Source organism: Capsella rubella, unplaced genomic scaffold (assembly GCF_000375325.1).
Source record: "Capsella rubella cultivar Monte Gargano unplaced genomic scaffold, Caprub1_0 scaffold_4, whole genome shotgun sequence".
Lineage (NCBI taxonomy): Eukaryota > Viridiplantae > Streptophyta > Magnoliopsida > Brassicales > Brassicaceae > Capsella > Capsella rubella.
Window position 1 is genome coordinate 12,935,028 of NW_006238920.1, and position 18,342 is coordinate 12,953,369.

At 35.0% G+C, this 18,342-nt stretch overlaps 4 protein-coding genes across 10 annotated transcripts; 1 reads left to right on the plus strand and 3 right to left on the minus strand.

Moving 5' to 3' along the window:
• Nucleotides 1-1,211: 1,211 nt before the first annotated feature.
• On the minus strand, nt 1,212-3,195 carry LOC17889571 (protein TOO MANY MOUTHS). Its single transcript, XM_006294089.2, has one exon. It carries the CDS (start codon nt 2,806-2,808, stop codon nt 1,405-1,407), a length of 1,404 nt encoding a protein of 467 aa, XP_006294151.1. The 5' UTR covers nt 2,809-3,195; the 3' UTR covers nt 1,212-1,404.
• Nucleotides 3,196-5,458: 2,263 nt separating this feature from the next.
• On the minus strand, nt 5,459-10,186 carry LOC17890344 (serine/threonine-protein phosphatase 5). Of its 3 annotated transcripts, none has more exons than XM_023784731.1 (14): nt 10,047-10,186; nt 9,269-9,405; nt 8,955-9,124; nt 8,797-8,868; nt 8,331-8,481; nt 8,004-8,159; nt 7,637-7,745; nt 7,439-7,556; nt 7,039-7,186; nt 6,629-6,877; nt 6,428-6,553; nt 6,237-6,337; nt 6,078-6,152; nt 5,459-5,902 (listed from the first exon to the last, which is right to left on the minus strand). In XM_023784731.1, the coding sequence occupies exons 2-14, from the start codon at nt 9,342-9,344 to the stop codon at nt 5,843-5,845; spliced, it is 1,611 nt and encodes a 536-aa protein (XP_023640499.1). In that variant the 5' UTR covers nt 9,345-9,405; nt 10,047-10,186; the 3' UTR covers nt 5,459-5,842. The 3 variants fall into 3 exon arrangements, with proteins under 3 accessions (XP_023640499.1, XP_023640498.1, XP_023640500.1); XM_023784730.1 differs by having other exon boundaries at nt 8,001-8,159; XM_023784732.1 differs by lacking the exon at nt 8,004-8,159 and having other exon boundaries at nt 10,047-10,182.
• Nucleotides 10,187-10,578: 392 nt separating this feature from the next.
• On the minus strand, nt 10,579-11,794 carry LOC17888825 (HVA22-like protein f). 4 transcript variants are annotated; one of them, XM_023784884.1, is made up of 6 exons: nt 11,735-11,794; nt 11,535-11,649; nt 11,402-11,428; nt 11,181-11,303; nt 10,835-11,087; nt 10,579-10,730 (listed from the first exon to the last, which is right to left on the minus strand). In XM_023784884.1, the coding sequence occupies exons 2-6, from the start codon at nt 11,579-11,581 to the stop codon at nt 10,704-10,706; spliced, it is 477 nt and encodes a 158-aa protein (XP_023640652.1). In that variant the 5' UTR covers nt 11,582-11,649; nt 11,735-11,794; the 3' UTR covers nt 10,579-10,703. The 4 variants fall into 4 exon arrangements, with proteins under 4 accessions (XP_023640652.1, XP_023640653.1, XP_023640654.1 ...); XM_023784885.1 differs by having other exon boundaries at nt 11,535-11,657; nt 11,735-11,767; XM_023784886.1 differs by having other exon boundaries at nt 11,535-11,637; nt 11,735-11,748.
• Nucleotides 11,795-13,817: 2,023 nt separating this feature from the next.
• On the plus strand, nt 13,818-17,355 carry LOC17890276 (agamous-like MADS-box protein AGL5). 2 transcript variants are annotated; one of them, XM_006295810.2, is made up of 7 exons: nt 13,818-13,940; nt 14,061-14,302; nt 16,294-16,375; nt 16,477-16,638; nt 16,756-16,803; nt 16,905-16,946; nt 17,033-17,355. In XM_006295810.2, the coding sequence occupies exons 2-7, from the start codon at nt 14,076-14,078 to the stop codon at nt 17,216-17,218; spliced, it is 747 nt and encodes a 248-aa protein (XP_006295872.1). In that variant the 5' UTR covers nt 13,818-13,940; nt 14,061-14,075; the 3' UTR covers nt 17,219-17,355. The 2 variants fall into 2 exon arrangements, with proteins under 2 accessions (XP_006295872.1, XP_023639771.1); XM_023784003.1 differs by having other exon boundaries at nt 13,819-13,940; nt 16,756-16,797.
• Nucleotides 17,356-18,342: the final 987 nt, after the last annotated feature.

Here is an 18,342-nt window from a genome sequence, read left to right on the forward strand (position 1 = left end):
TGATCGATGTGTTAACTTTTTTACCCGTACGTCTTAAAAAAAAAAGAATAGTATATAGGATCTCACAACAACACAATTTTTTTACATCACTAGCTTGCATGTTTACAAATTTATATCTTTCAATATAATCAAATCTTTTTTCATGCCAACGGAATATCTGAAAAATATATATATATATATATATATATATATATATATTATAAATGAGAAAACTTGACAGAGGAAATGTGTGAGGAGAGGCAATGGTAATGCAAATATTATTTGCAGTAAGAAAAAAGCATGAGAAAGAAAAGTAGTTGGATTTAGACAGATGACTGACATATTTATATACATATATATATATATACATATATTAGTTCTAGTCTTTATCCTATATATGGTGGTTTCGGTGCTTGTTATGCATGTTTAAATATATATTAACCTATCATTTTAGTCACATCATATCCGAAAGGTGTGTACGATAAAGATAAAAAGAAGAAGATTAGCTTTGTTTAATCAATCATTTTTCCTTTTATTAGATTCGATACGCATACGATCATATAGGGTTTTAGTACCATGAGCATACGATGACAAAAAAAACATAAAAAGTACCATGAGCATACGATTCATAGGGTAGTATTACTATAGGGTCTTACTCTAATTACAATAATGACTTTTAACTTTAACTCAGTTTTATAACAAAATTGAGTTTAGCTGAGCAAACATCAGTAACATAGCTTAACACAACTCTAAGAGATGGTTGGTTCATGAATGAAATCCAAAATTTAAAAGATTTATAATCTTCTCTCTAGCTCTTCAAATTTTTTAGCTGCATGGGTCATACTGAATCAGTTTGTGTCGCGGTTTTTTTCTCTTCACTGGACACTCTTTGTCCTCCCTTATTTTTCTGTTCATTGCCCTCACTGTCTATTACTATAAACATGGAGTACTATTTTGTTTTCACTTCAAATTTAATTCTTACCAAATATAAGAAAGAAAGAAAACGTCGTTTCATTTGTTATCTTCCATTTGTATACAAACAAGTATTTATAAACTCAGCTATGAAGTTGTTCACTATCCATATTTACACCTAAACTCATAATCGTACTAGTATTAGTATTATTATGAAAAATACTATTAACAATCCATATATGTAATAATGTAAATATATGAAAAATACTACTACTCGACTACTCGTACTAGTATTATATATTAATTATTAAACCAAATAATAAAGAAAACAACATTTTAAGGTACATTGCTTAAATAGGAAACTAAATACACATCAAAATCGACTACTAAAATAATTTATTTCCCTTGAAATCATCGTCTCTACTTTGGGAACAAACACTAATCTTTCTCTCTTTTTCAGGGATTCGATAAACCCTATATTTAATTGTCTGTTTGTTTTGTCTTTTGTCCCTCTTAGAGAACCAATCGTTGATGTAATCCCAGAAACAGAGCTAACTGAAACAGAGCACCACTGGAGAAGAAACAAGATCTACAATACCGAGAAGGACCAGCTTGAGATTTCTTCTTCGATGAATGCACGACCGGTGCAGCTGCTGCACCACTAGTAACGTTCTTCCCGCAGACATCAACTCCTGTCTTAACGACACTGAACTCATCCTCTGCACTCAGACACAATCCTCTGTTCCCGCTCAAATCCAAGTTTTTACCTAACCGCCTTAAGAAACTCGAATCGAACGGCACGACGCCGATCAGTAAGTTCCTGCTGAGGTTCAGATGGAAAACGTGAGGCAAAGACTCAAACCCATGTGGGATTTCGCCGGTCAATCTGTTGTTGGCCAGAGACAACGAGCTAAGGTTCATCAGTTTGGTGTAACTCTCCGGGATAACGCCGGAATATCCTGAATTCTCGAGTTGGAGCTCTTGGAGTTTAGGCAGGAACCCTAGTTCAACGGGGAGAGCAACGAACATTGGGTTATTATCCATTATGAAGTACTGCAAACTCTGAAGTTTCGAGATTCCTTTTGGGAAAGCTCCTTTTAGTTTGTTGTTGCTTAACGCCATGAATGATAAAGAACGAAGCTGTTCTACTCCTTGTGGGATCCGTCCGAGGAGTGCGTTCGAGCTCAGGTCGAGTTTCTGAAGCATACCCAGTTGCGAGATCGTTGGAGGGATGGTACCCGTTAGAGAATTGTAGCTCAAATCTAAGCCAACGAGGCTGTTGAGATTCCCCAATTGCAGAGGAATCTTACCTGTGAGCTTGTTGTAGCTGAGATCGAGGTGTACGAGGCTTTTCAGTGAGAAAATCGCCGGAGGGATGTCTCCGATTAATCGGTTCTGCGAGAGAGTGAGGATTTGTAAAGATTTGAGAGAAGAAATAAGAGGAGGGATTTGGCCTGAGAGAGAAGGGTTTGATCTGAGGCTAAGCTGTTGAAGAGAGGAGTTAGGGAGGAGCTTAATGGGGAAGATGATTGTGGTAGGGAAGTGAGTGAAGCAGTTGAAGAAGAAGACTGATTGGAGAAAAGGGAGAGAGAAGACTAAAGAAGGGAAAGAAGCAGAGGATTTACAAGAAGGGTTTGGAGCAGAGCCGAAATCGAGTCGAGAGACGTGAGACAAGTGGTCTGGACCGGTTTTGCATTCAATGCCAGGCCAAGATGAGCCAGGTGCGCAAGGGTTTGGGTGGGACTGACGCCATTGTTGATCAGAAGACATTGACTCCATGATCTTGAAGAGAGTTTCTGACTCAGATGGAGGCATTGAGGCAGAGACTCTGTATCCTCGACAGAGAAAGAGTGGTGTAAGAGAGAGGAGAAAGAAGAGCAGTGAGGAAGGAGATGGTAAAGCTCTCTTCATCGTCATAGATTTTGGTGTAAGAGAGAGGAGAGAGTGTTTCTTGGGTGGATATTATACTGAGAATTCGTAAAAGTTCTTCATTAGTTTTGCTTTCTTTCTCCAATGCAAAAGAAATTGAGAGATGTGATGTTAATTAGAATCTTTGAGAAGAAAGAGCATCATGGAGGAGCATAAACCCCAAAAGAGAAACTTAGGAAAAGGGTTAAGCTTTCAAAGAGTTTAAGTGAAATGTTTAAGGATTTGGGACAAGACAAGACAGAGACACGTGAACAATCAGAATCTAAACAAGGTATGATAAAAGAGTGAAGACTTAGAAGAAAGCTAGTAAAGAATACGAATAGGTTTTTGAGTGTGTGAGACTGTGAGTGATAGAGAGAGAGAGAGAGAGAGAGAGAGAGAGAGAGAGAGAGAGAGAGAGAGAGAGAGAGAGAGAGAGAGAGAGAGAGAGAGAGAGAGAGAGAGAGAGAGAGAGAGAGAGAGAGAGAGAGAGATGCAATTATAAATAGAAGTGACTGAAAGTGACACGTGTGGGGACGTGAGAGACAAAGAGGTAGGGACTCTCAAAGACATGAGATTGGGAAGAGAAAGAGAAGACACAAATTAAAAAGAGTACTTGATGAGGTTTTTGTAAGGCCATACACACATGTTTCTTCTTTATTCAAACACTATTGTTCGAACCAATTTTTCAAGGACTTGTCTTTGTTGGTGGTAGTCTCGTGAATACGTTAGCTCCTCGAATCTCTCAGGTTCTGTGGAGCGGGTTTCCTGTTTCATGTCTCTGTCCCTCTCTATATATGTATATGTAATTACAGTCAGTTATTAGTTTCGTTTCTAACCATGTGATGTTTTTCTTTCATAGTCTATGTGAAAATGTACAATAGAGGAAGTGATTTTGTATGATCCAAGCCTATTGTAAAATGAAGATGTTCCTCACATATAGGACATAAAGATGAGACTAACGATCATAAATAGTAAGACAGGGCTCAATACTAGGATCCACAATCAACTGGTTATAAACTGATCACTTCATCATGTATTCGTCAATTGATATTGAATGCACAACTTGTGAAACTTCTAATGAGAAACAAAAAAAAAAAGAAAAAGAAAAAAGACAACACACACCACATGACAATCACAACGTATAGTTTTAGTCCAAACTGCTTCAAAAATTAGCAAAAATAGTTTCTTAACTGTTCACAAAAATAGTTTCTATCAAGTATCTGTAATTCAAATCATCATCTTTCCTCTATTAGATATTTGTATTTTTTTTTGTTTTTTACTTAAAAAAAATTAATAAGGAAAAGCTCTTTGAAAAGTGGTGGGCATAGTATGTCTCTCTATTTACTGTCTGCAATTATTCATGTCTTCAAAATTTCTCTGAAGTTTTCTTATTCATAATTTGAATTGATCCAGAAAAAATCATAGTTATTTGTACCTTAATACTACAAAAACATTGGAAATAACTCAAAGAGACTTGTTTTTTTCTCTGCCATTTTTCTTTGGGTTAAACCGTACAATGTCGTTTTGCTATAGTGCAAACCAGTTGAAAAGAAATGTAACAAATCTAATATTATGTTTCATGTTCTTCTTTTATTTTTGACTTCTTGATTTGGTTAATGAATTATTAAAGAATCAAACTACTTTTCTTAACGGTGTTATAAAAACAGAAGAAAATATAAAATTGTATGAATTAAATAAATTAAAAAGAGGTCAAAGTTTTCAAACGTTAAGAAAATGTACTAGACTTGGCAATAATGCAGGAGATGTTTTGTAAAAATAGTACAATGTAAGATATATGTGGTGTGGTGTGTATTATATGCAGTGAAAGATCTAATCTTTTAGCCTTGGACTGTTGAGTCTGGAAGGGTAACATCATCCAACTACTATTTACCGTACGGATCTAACTCAAAGCATGATCCACCTCACACAACATGTCCCCCACCACCAACATTATTAACCCAAACGGTCATCACAGTCACTGTATTTGTAGTCCAAACGAGCCGATTAAAACATCATATTAGAACCTAAATCTCTTCTTCCCTTTAGAAACACTTGTCAAGTTTGTTGAACACCTTGAAAGTAAAAATAGTAATAACTTTTTTTTTTTTCTTTTTTTTTTGTAACTGTTTTATGTAATGCTTTCTGGATCTCTCAGTCCTTCCTTTCACCAGTGCTTTACGATTTGACACCACTCTTCCATTTCCATCTCCTTTTGCTTTCTCCACAGTTTAGTTTATGTATCTATATGCATTGATAATGCAATATTCCGATATCATATATTATATAACATCAATGGTTTCAGTATGCATATGGATCACCACCACATGTTAGTCATTGTTGAACACCAAAGCCCATATTTTTGTCAAAATTCTCTGCAAAAATTCATGGGTGGGAATCTTATGAGAATCTGCAGGTATATTTGATCTGAAACACCTCATGTAGAGAGGGGAATACAATAGTGTTATTAGCCTTCTCTTTAGACTCTGTTCTTAGCTTTCCTTTAAACAGCTCACCGTTTTGTACAATCCTCAAGGGAAAAACTGAATCTACATGAGAATTACTGTGGCAAGACCTCTACACTGTTGACCTCTCTGTCTCTACTTTGCTGTCTTCGCCTTTATTTCAAATAGAATCCAAGGTCTAAGAACCAGATAAGAAGCTAAACAAAACCATGTTTCGATTTTTGATTCAAGAAACCATCTAAATACAGAGAGTTTTTGGGGGTCATTTGGTCACTCTTTCGTTGGTAAATCACAAGACTTTCATCTAAAATAAGAATGATCCATTACCCCTCTTACAACATAAGACAAAAGGGACCAAAGTTGCTGGATGAGCTTAAAGGAAGAGGGAACATCTTTATCAAAAAGGAAAAACCGATCAAATCCGGATACTGTACCTTTAATTATCATGGGCTCCCTTTATGGAACAACATGAAAAACTGGAGAAGATAAGGAAAAGAAACTTATATCATTATGCTTCTGAAACGCTTTTGGTCTTGAGCCTTTAGCATATCATTCGAGTAGAAGACACTTTTTGCTGGTTAGTTGAACATCCTGAGAAAATTGTTTGCATATGCCATTGGCTTCACATCCGGGTGAGGCTGTGAGAAAAAAATATCAAAGAATTAGAAGAGTTTTCGAATGAGTCTAACAAAACCGTGATCCAGTTTCATGATTCCAGTTTCTGGAGAGTTTTCAAATGAGTCTAACAAAGCCATGAACCAGTTTCGTGACATTCACAAGAACAATGCTGTGTAAGAAGTATACTACACTCACCACTGCTGAGAATGTAACAATATTTGGCTTCATATCAGGAGCTTCAAAACGAATGAAAGCCCCCTTGTTACCCATCTACATTAATACAATTCCGTGTCAAAGTAAGAACTATGTAACTCGGTGCTGTTCCAAAGTTGAAGAACTGAAGTTTTGAGTTACCTGATCACAGTAATTCGGTGCAGAGAAGACGGTGATAAGTTTTCCATCATGCTCAACCTCATAGCCTTCATCTTTTACTTCATGTGAGCGGACCAACAACTCTGACATTCATAAAAATCCAACTTAAATAGCAATCTCAAGAATAAATTGGCGCCAGAGACAAAACCAAATAATAACAAGTCGTAACTAACCTAGATTGTTATCTTGCAAAAACCTCTTTGTTACATCTCCACCAAATGATAGACCAACTCCTCGCTTGCTTGGGCCTCTTCCAGGGAGAGGTTGAGGATCACTCCACAACAGTTCACACATCAGTCCTGAATAAACCACTATCAAGATTAGATGGTTAAACAGAAAACACAACTACAGAAGATGTATATGATGAAACATACCTTCCTCCGGAGGCTCACAGAATCGGTCAATGGCTCTGATGTCTGAGAGTTTCACGCCATCAACACTGAAGAGACCTCCATGTACCACGAAGACCTTCCCATTTATAACATGAGCCAGTGGTAGGTAACAGAAAACTTCAGCAAAGAGATCCACAAATTTTTCACTCAACTTGGACCGAACCTCTCCCTCAAAACCATAAATTTTGTTCATACTCTTGCTTTCATGGTTTCCTCTGGCTAGATAAATGGCTGCAAATTTGCAACAAATTTGTGTCAATGGCGATTTACAATTTGATTGGGAACATTTCACCCAGAAGGATAGTAGATCATTTAATCCTTGGTAATAATAGCAAAAGCAATTAAAACTTGAACATCAAAGAATTATTATAGCAAGGGTTCAGAGAACTTACATGATGGGCACATGCACTTGAAAGCAAATAGTGTGAGAATGATCTCAACAGAGAATGAGCCTCTGTCCACAAAGTCACCATTGAAGAGGTATGGATTCTCCTCACTAGGAAGGCCATTGAGCTCGAAGATATTTAGTAGATCATAGAACTGCAAAATAATATTAACGTGTCAAAGATACAATACAACGCACTACAGCCCTTGCTAGTGCAAAGGGGAAAAGAAGGTTAGCCAACAAAACCAAGATATGAGAAATGATTCACAATAAAATCCAATTCCAGAGTATAGTATGGGAACCTGTTTACTAAAAATTTCTGATACAAAAAAAAAAGAGAACTGGAGATTGCAGATTCATCTAAGAGAATAAATTATTAAGGAAGAGTAGGTGAAACCATAGCCTACCTGACCATGAACATCACCACATACAGTGATATGTTTGCCATTCGGAACGCTAATGTCGATAAGAGATGGCAGTGCTAGCAAGATTTGTCTTGTTTGTAAGACGATTTGATATGCGTACCTACATATATATTGCTGGCAAAGCATGAAGATATGATCTCTGTGTAAAATAAGTTGAGTACCACAGAAAAAAATATGTACCGTTTATGCAATGTTTTTTGGTTCTTGAAATCTTCCATCATCGTTTTCACAAAATCCAAAGAAACTTCTTCTCCCTCAATCCTAGCACCAGAATACTGTGGCTCAACCTCTACAATGAAATTAAATAGACCATTAGAAGATTGATAAAGGGTTAAAACCTCTATAACAGTGAAAATAAGTTTTCAATAAATGTTAAAAACTACAAGCAATGGACACATTTGATTATGGTTTTCACATCAATATCACTGAACTTTTCAATTCCCAATTGAGACTCCAAGACAGGAAAGATATCCAGGCTTTGATATGCATAAAAACAATACACATTGATCCTAGGATGAGGATTTAACCAGAGAAAAGACACTACTACCAGAGCTACCCCACCAAAACGTCCCTAATACCACCGAAACCAACACCATGAGTATCTCAGTTGTGGCAAATCCCCGGACCGCCACCACCATTACTGCTGCAACAACTGCTGCTAGAGCCGTTTTGGTGGGCATGAATGATGATCTGGGGTTGTTCCCTATTATGTGACAATAGGTAGAAGAATGATTACTAGTCTAAAGCTACATCAACCATCTGTCAACTACTGAATCAAAGGCATGGCCATAACAAGAGACGAAAGAACCAGGGATGACAGAACAAACTGCAAGCTATAAGACAGCAGAAGAATAAGCAAACAAACGAAGAATACCTATTGTGTGGAAGTCAATGGACTCAGCTATTGAACGCCTTTCAGCTACTGGGACGGAGATTGCTTCTTCAAATTTGAGTTTCATCACTGCTTTCTCACATTCTCTTAGCTTTCTTGTGGCATCGGGGTCATTAGGAGAAAACCTTTTTACCTAAAGTATAAATAGCAGACCATGTCAGTAATACCGTAACATGAATCCCTCTTGCCAGTAGATAAAGAAGACAGTCCACCGCCAAACTGGATTTCCACAGATAACTCTCAAGTTTCCAGAGTCGTGTACCTTTTGGGTGACTCAAGCTACACTACTACAACATTTCATCTTTTGTATTTTGACATTTCTCAACATGAGCTCTTCACTCAAAAAATGTAGAATAAATAAGACAAGAACTACCAAACCAACAGCTAACAATTATAGACGAGAAAACAAGAACTTAAATGGCACAATGCTCTTGCAATAAACACTAACCTGTTGGAAATCCTTCAAGGCGTCCTTAAATTTTCCCATGGCAAGATAAGCAGCACCACGCCTGTAATATCCCTGTATAATTAAGTAGATAATCAGCAAATATGGCTGAATAAACCTGAGAAGAAGAAAAAAAGCAACAACTTGTCACAGAATGAAACCTTAGAGTATCTTGAATCAATTTCAATGGCCTTTGATGCATCCAGTATTGCACTGCCATATTCTTCCAGTTTTGTGTGAGCAAATGCACGGTTTGCCCAATACACAGCGTTGTTGCTGTTGAGTTCAATAGCTTTTGTATAAAGATCAATTGCATTGGAGTATTTATGACCTGTAAGCAACAAACAAAATTTAGTGAGCTGTCCTTTATTCAAAATTTAAAAAAAAAAAAGATAAAAAAGATAAAGAGTTCCCCATTAAAAGAGTATCAACTGATTCCAAAAGATTATGTAACGTTTCTAATAAAAACACACACCTTTGAAAGCTTCGTTAGCCTGATTTTTGAACTCCTCAGCGTGTAAAACATCAGAATTCTCATTCTTAGTCTCCATGTTGTCAGAATGAACTTATATCTTACTGAATTCCTTAATTATCCGGTGAAGCCAGAACTGACTGCCAGAAAAAATGTAAAGTTAATGTTTTATCTCTTCATGCCCAAATCGCAGAATAACAAAAATCATAATCAGCTGGCCAATTCCATGAGCATTTCCTCAAAATCAATAAGTTGTACATCATAGAAAGCTAATTTAAGAGCTCTAGAGATAGAAACCCTACTCAACCTGAATAAAGTCTAAATTTTTTGTAATACAACCACCAACTCTAGTCATGCAACGAGATTAGTGGCAGAAAGAGAAGCTCAGTCACACAAAATTCATTTCAAACACATCAAATTAACTAGGGAAAAAAGGAAAAAAAAAAAAAACTAAATCCAGCTAAGAACAAGAAGTATGACAGATGAAAGCAAAACTGCTTCACAGGAACATTAGGCGGATAGATAAGAAGCAAACACAAAAAAAAAAAAAAAAAAAAAAAAAAAAAAAAGTTGTGAACTTTCGTATCCTGCATCGTTTTTCATAACAGCAAAGCAACGAATTGGAACGAGTAATCAGATTCATGGCCATAATGAAGTTCCAAGGAAAGATCTATTAATACCCAGAAAAGCAAAACAGGACATCAACACAAGGGAAGCCAGCGTCTAGGACATGTTTGTCGGAAAAACTCAAACACCCAATTATATAAGATGGGATAGATACCTGAAAAAAGATTCAATCTTGGGCGACAGGGGGAAAAGAGGAAGAGGTTGACGAGTGAGACCAGGTTTAAGGGAGAAGCTTCAAGTGACCAGAGAAACCCTAGATAGATTGGTCAAATTAGAGTAATGCGCTTCGAATCTATTCACAAAGAGGGGTTTTTGGATTCTTTTTAATTTTTCCCCACTAATTTTCCTTTTTTTTTTTACCAGTAAATTAAATAATAGAGATACATGTAGTATAAATTTCTGACGTCATATATCATTTTATTTTTTTGGTATGGATTTATGGAAAGTTTATTTATTTATTATTTTTCGTGTGTGTACGGGATCTCTGAACAAAATATAAATCTCACTAATGATTAAGAGATTTATAAGAAATAAAGATAAAACTTAGGAAACATGAAAGCAGAGGAGCAATGTTCTTCTCTAGTCTCTCTACTATTTGTTTTGGTATAAGTGTGAGTCATCCGAAGTAAAATCCGATTTGTTTTTTTTTTTTTTTTTCAATGAAAGAGAATACATAAGATAGAAAAGACACACAAATTTTAAGCATAACTCTTTCTTTTACTTCATAAAAGCTTTGGTCTCTATATAATGATCTATACACATACATATACAAAGCAAAGAGTAATGTTTTGGTGATTCTTGATCTTCCACCTCAATGCCTTCTTGTTTCTTTTTCAGCCTACATTATTAGAACACACATATGATCAAGTTAAAATCACAGACATGTGTATATAAAAGAGATCAAGAGGATAATTATATTGTGTAATAAAAAAAAAAGTGTACCGCTTTGATTGCTTTCTCAACAGAATCCCATCCAAACCGGTCAACATAGTCTTGAACCGATTTCCTTGCATCAAGGCTCATCATCTGTAAAACTCTTCTCTGTTCATCTGTATAGTTCGTTCCTCCCCCAACATTCATCCCAATTTTGACGTATTGTCTAACGAAATTTGAGTAAATGTAGGCTGCACCACTGAACATCGGTAGCACCAACCACATGCAGAACAAAAGCTTCAAGTATGGCCAAAATGGTAGCCTACAAAATGCAACACAACACAAATTGTTTTGCACATAATAATATTCCTGAATTCTTCGTAACAAAAGTTTACTGGAATTTTATAATAATTACCATGCAAGGACTCTCCAAACGGATAGCTCGAATATTGTTATTAGGGAGTAAATGATCCAATATGTAAGCCATTGTTGATCATCTAACATTGTTGGACTCTCTATTGCTCGAAACGATGCATACCTTTAATTAATCATCATTTCCCATCCATTCAGTTTTATTACTTATAATTTGAAAATTATTTATTTATAAACAAATAGTTTAAATTTGCCTTCACTTACAGAGGATAAAGAAGCATGACTCCAGGCCTGCATGCATGCGACAAGAAGAAGAAAATAATGTTAAAACAAATATTCGAGTTTCTCTATTTTCTATCCTCTATATATATGAGACAAGATTTGATCGAAAACAAACCCAATTAGAGCATCAAAACGTTTTGCAATCACAATAATGACACCCATTTTTTCGAGTTTTTGACACGGTCGGTCCTTCTCTTCTTTTCAACGGAAACTTCTCTCTGAACAAACGTCTTTAGCACTGTGACGTTAGATATATACACAACCGCTTGAATCTATGTGGTAGGCAAGAATCTTTGTATAAGTTAAGGCAACAACCTCAGGTAAAGAATCTCCAACCCGTTGATACGTACGTTAGCATATGTATGAACCCATTTCCTCTCTCTCTATTTGTTTCTAAGAAAATAATATATTTCCAAGTAATTAATTCTTGGTAAAATATTACAGACTAAGAAGGGAAATCCAAATCTTGGGTTTTAGCATCCCTATGAATGATACATGGAATATATTTTTGGTTAACAAGATTCTTTTCTTTTTCACAAGAGTTAGTGATCAAGAAACTACGCCTTAATTAATGAGATTTGGACATACATATGTATTACACAAACTTGATTATGAAAATTTGGTTAAGCGATCGACTTTTTGTTAAAATTCTGAATAAGTCACATGTCCTTTAATTTGACGTCTTTATAGAAACTCTCTCTTTCTTACCAATTTATATGCTTCTTTCTTTTCATGAAACCGAGGTTCATCAGTGATCGTTTAATTTGATGCAGATTTAACTTTTTTTTTTTTTGTCACTGAGCTAGTAAAAGTAATCTTTATACAATTCATCCTTCTTACGCACGTATTTATTATTTACCTTTTTCTTCATTAGTAGTCTATTTGATTAAGATTTTTTTGTCACTAAGCTAGTAATTAAATATTACTCCCATATATGAAAGTATATTAATTCACGCTAACGCTCCACACAACAGAGAACCAGAGCAATCAAATTTGGGTGTTTTCTTCACTAACTAGCTTTGCAATTTCAAGGTATGTTTTCTTAATGATATGCTTTTGAGTTTGAAAAAATAGCACCAAAGTCAATGAAAGCCCTACCAAACACTCAAGTTCTTTCTTGAAGTGAATTTTGCAGAATTTGAGACTTTAATAGATTTGACATGAATGTGAAAGTGTATATATGTAGATGTTACTCGTGAATAAAATCGAATAGAGAAGTACTAAGTACGTACAATGAAAATTATGAGGTATGGGTAAAACACAAACGAGTTTCCTTTCGTAACTACAATTAATTAATGCAAATCTGAGAAAGGGGTCATATGGGATTATGACTATACATTATGATTAGTCATTTCTCCGTGGGCTCTCATGCCCCTCTCATGCATTTACTTAATTTATTAATTCTTCATCTTCTCTAATTATATATTACTTGTCGCATATTTATATGATGTTGTAGTTAGTTCCTTGTCTAAATTACGTATATCAAACTAACTAATCCCTTAATTACATATTCAAGATGCCGTTGGACTAACTTAAATGTCCACGAATATGACTCGAACATAAGAATTTGGAAACACGAAACCAGTTACGCTATGTAATTTTTACATTACCTTTTTTAAACACAAACAATTATTTTTTCTTTTGTGTTTTGCACATTTATTTACAATTTTTAGTTGTTAAAGAAAAACCTGAAACATGCACCCTAATTAAGTTTACGGTGAACGAGTTAGCCACACAAAATTCTTAAGTCCAAGCATATCATATATGCTAAATATTGCTTAAATTAATCGGAAAAGTGATACTAATAAATATAAATATAAATCAGGTGATTTACAAAAAAAAAATCGGGTAAAAATTATATGAACGACGTACGTATATATAAAAAGAAAATGAGAATAAAAAAAGGAATTACCAAAAAAGGAAAGTTTCCAAAAGATGATTCTGATGAGAAACAGAGCCCATACCTCTCTTTTTTCCCCAAACCATGAAAGAAAAAAATTGGATGGTCCTCCTTCAATGCTAGCTATAGCTCTTCTCCCCACCCAATCCAAACCCAACTCTCTCCACTTCTTCTTTTTTTCTTTTTTTCCTATTTTGATATTTTCAAGCACTTAATTCCAATCAATTTCAATACTCAGTCTTAATGCATACATAGAGAATTAGGTGTGAGAGAGATCTATATATTGGCAAAATGTTAGACTAATGGTCCAATTTCTTTCTTCTTCTAATAACATTTGCAGTTTGAAAAAAACTACCAAACCTTCTGTTTTCTGCATATGGGGTTTTAAATACTTTCAAAGAAATATTCCTCTAAAAGAAATTATAAACCAAAATAGAAATCAACAATAACAAAAAAAACAAAAAATAAAGCACAAGCCGCAATTAAGTGGTACTGAGATAATAAGAATAGTATCTTTAGGCAAAGACTACCAAATTAATTACATCTCTCAGATTTCATCTTCCCCTTCTCACTTCTCCTTAGTTCTTTCTGATCATAGATAGTCTTTTGCAAACCCAGTAGGTATGGTTATTTATGACATAGCTTTAGTAGTTTGCGTGCAAAAAAATTACTTGATCTTACAAGCTTCTCTATCTCTCTTGTGTGTAGTGTTTGACTGTGTTTTGTTCATTCATACTCTAGCTAGGGTTTATAAAGATGGAGGATGGTGCGAGTAATGAAGCAGCAGAGAGCAGCAAGAAGATAGGGAGAGGGAAGATAGAGATAAAGAGGATAGAGAATACTACAAATCGTCAAGTCACTTTCTGCAAACGACGCAATGGTTTGCTCAAGAAAGCTTATGAGCTCTCTGTCTTGTGTGACGCTGAGGTTGCTCTTGTCATCTTCTCCACTCGAGGCCGTCTCTACGAGTACGCCAACAACAGGTACATATATCTCTTTTAGATCTTGATTTTTTTGAATGTTGTTGAATTTTTCAAGAATTCAGTTTTTTTTTTTTTGGGTGGCTTTTCCAATCTTTATCGTTTCTCTCTTAGTGAGATTTATATATTACAAACTTTCTCTGAGGCTCAGTTCTCTGATTTTGAAAATCCTCAGATTTAGGGTTGTTTATAACTGGGAACCCTAGTTTTGTTTTTGGGGAAAATTTTGATTACTTTAACTTCTCTCTCCCTCTCTGTAAAATAAAGCTGTGAGTCTTCTCTGATCATTAATAATTAGCATCCCCATACCTTGTTCCAGTCACTTTTTTTTCTTACACAAATCTTAAAAACAGCATCTATATATATGTCAGTTTCTACAAGACACTTCGATCAATTTGTTGGCCCATCAAGAATTATTTCTGCAGATTGATCATTAGGTTTCCATCATAGCAATGAAAAAGTAGGGTTCTTGATAGATTATAATAATAGTTAATTTGGGCTATTATAAAAGCTATATATGTAGATTCCTTAAAAACTGATTCACTAGGGGAAGACTAGTAGGTGTTTCTCTTCTGACACTTCTCTAATATTTTGATGTTTTGTGGTTTGTGATGATAATTCAAGAATTGTTTTGGTGACAAAGCTTGTTGTTGAGTCATTTAATCATCCATCAATCAAGAAAACTAATGAGACAACTTTTTTTTGACTTTTCATTGTTATTTTCTCCACTCCGAGTTGGGAACTTGTCATTTCCATTTCTCTATAAGTTTCCAGCTATTAACAGCTCATGTTCATTTCACCATTTCTGATTCTTTTGTTTGCTTTTTAGCTAGTGATCATTTTTTTCTTGTTGAAGTATTATTTGAATTAATCCTATAAGTTAAGGGTGATGTATGGATTATATATGATCTATGATCTTATTAGTCAAGTCTCATATCATGGATCTAAGTCAAAAACTAGAAAATTAGTAGTTACGATGTGAATTTGAACGACTAAAGAATCTACATATTATTTATAAACGGTGCATGTGACATGACTTAATAGTACTTTTAAATAAGTCAGTGTCCAACTAATTTGATTAACAAAAGAAGAAATGCATTAGGTATGTAGAAAAACCATGGTTTATATGTTTCTATTATCAAAAGTGTAGTTAACTTTCTGATTTCAAACGCCCTCATGCTTTATTACTGTCTTACTTTTGACATTTTTCAACTTGAGCTTTCCATCATACACCACAATGTGAATTGCTTCTATGAATATGAAAGTCTAACATCCACATACTAAAATTTATAGCTTTACGACTTTTTTTCATATTTGGCAAAGTATTTACAAATTTCACTTGTTGGTATTTAGTCCGAGACAAAAAAAAATGTTTTTATACCAAAATATTATTGGCAAAAATCGCCTCTATAGCTTGCTGGTGAATAGGGAATCTAACTTGACCTGAAGACCACTTATTTTTCTTAAAGTCCAATTAGTAGTAATGTTTTAAAACCTTATTAGCCACTACTAGCCAAAAAATGTAATTTGGATTTTGTGGCTTCATAAATTTTTGACACATTGGGACCAATTCTAGTTAACTAAGAGCATATGCAAATTCAGTTTCTTTTTAAATTTTCGTTTCTTTGATCTCCGATTTGCTACTTTTTCTTTCTTTTGTGTATTTTTAAATAAAGAAATTACATTATATAATTAAAATAAAAACTGTGGGAGATGTCACTGTTGATAGATATAGTGTATAACATACAATATCCCAAAAAAAGAAGGGTAAACAAATCATATGGTACTGGTCCAATCACTTTTATGTTGTCGGCTGAATTTAAGGTTTTTGGCCGGACACATTTTTTTTCTGTTTCGAAACCTTAATATCTTCTGTGTGTGTAGATTTTATGTTTGAATCCAACAGTTATAGTTGTTGTGTGTCTTTTGTTTTACTTCTTCTGGTTTTATGTTTGGCCACATAATGATTAAATGTTTTTCTCTGCGTGGTGAAGTGTGAGAGGAACAATAGAAAGGTACAAGAAAGCTTGCTCCGACGCCGTTAACCCTCCTTCCGTCACCGAAGCTAATACTCAGGTTAGCTTCATTCTCCTAGTTCGTTAGTCAAACTATGATCTGAATTAAAAAAATTTACAACCTCTTGTATATATAAACCCTGGATCGAATAATTGATGCAGTACTATCAGCAAGAGGCTTCTAAACTTAGGAGACAGATTCGGGACATTCAGAATCTGAACAGACACATTCTTGGTGAGTCTCTTGGTTCTCTGAACTTTAAGGAACTCAAGAACCTTGAAAGTAGGCTTGAGAAAGGAATCAGTCGTGTCCGGTCCAAGAAGGTTAGAATTCACTATACTTGTATTTCCCATCAATAATGTCCTTATGCTTGAATATATCTTTTTTCATGGCTCCTCCGTCTGACTCTTGCCCTGTTATATGTTTGGTTTGATCTCCAGCACGAGATGTTAGTTGCAGAGATTGAATACATGCAGAAAAGGGTAAAAGTAAAACCTATCTTCCTTCACAAGTTAACTCACTCTACTTTATTTGCAACTTCTCTTTCTGATCGTCGTTTTGTTTTTCTCTGTTGTTGCGTCCATTGTAGGAAATTGAGCTGCAAAACGATAACATGTATCTCCGCTCCAAGGTTTTATATTACTGTTTTCAGCATTTTGATTATAATTAGGTTTTGGTACGCAATCTCTTATGTGCAAATTCTATATATTTCTGCAGATTACTGAAAGAGCAGGACTACAGCAGCAAGAATCGAGTGTGATACATCAAGGAACGGTTTACGAGTCAGGTGTTACTTCATCTCACCAGTCGGAGCAGTATAACCGGAATTATATTCCGGTTAACCTTCTTGAACCCAACCACAACTCCTCCAACCAAGACCAACCACCTCTGCAACTTGTTTAATTTAAGTCCAACATAAGCTTCTTTCCTCACGTGGGATTGATCTTATGCATATATATATATATATTCATGTTACACTTACTGTCAAAAACTCATAATGCAGATGGTAAAGGATTTGAAAGGGACCTAATTTACATATATTCTGACTATGTCTGTTAAAGGCAGACTAGTAATATAAGACAAGAGATTCAAGATAAAAAGGGTGTCTAGCTCTAGCTAGTCTTTAAATTTGTTGATTACTTCCTTACTGCTAGTTAGTGTTGCATATTCAAATCGAAATGTGTTGATGTGACACAAAAAAAAAAAAAATGCAATTGCTACAAAACTATTTGAATGCAGCTTGAGATGCAAAAGCTCCATACATGTACATAGATCGATCCCAAGTTACATACAATTAAAGAACTTTAACTCTTAAATTCTAAACTATGGACATGAAATATATGAGGGCTATAGGCAGACCTTGTTTGTCTCCTGTTTTCATACTGCAGAGGACAGTCTCTCTATGCCTCTTATCAGCTCAGATCACACTTTCAGATGAAGTTGATGCAGGAATTTACGCGAGAGAGATCATAGATGGTACCTCAGGTTTACTAAATTCTAGACTGAAATGAGAAAACGGCTGTGGACCTGAGAGACTTGCTAAATTTCAAATCAATGGATGAGGATCTTAGTCCATGCACTATATGATGAGACTGTATTAGTGAAATGAGAGGTGAAAGGTCTCTTAGTGGGATCATATATAGCAATATCAAGAAGGAAGCTTGATGCGAGAAATTGATATAGTTCTTGGCACCAACTCAAAAGATAAAAGACCATCATGATCTATCTTAAGATGGAACTATTAATACAACCTTGTGTCAAAATCTTTTCAGGTTTTAGAACAATTGATCTGCTAAATAATTTGATTCTGCGCCTAAAACCTGAAACAACGAAAATGGCAGAAGATATTGAAAACAAATGGAGTTAAGAGATGTACCCTCTTTGCATGACTTCAAAGAGACCTCACTTCCTCAATTCCATTATCAGCTCCTCCCTAAAATTTTTGCAAGAGTTATTACATTTTCATGCACTTATTCTCACCATGATTTATAGTAAAACCAAAATCTGTCATAGTTTCTTGATGCCAA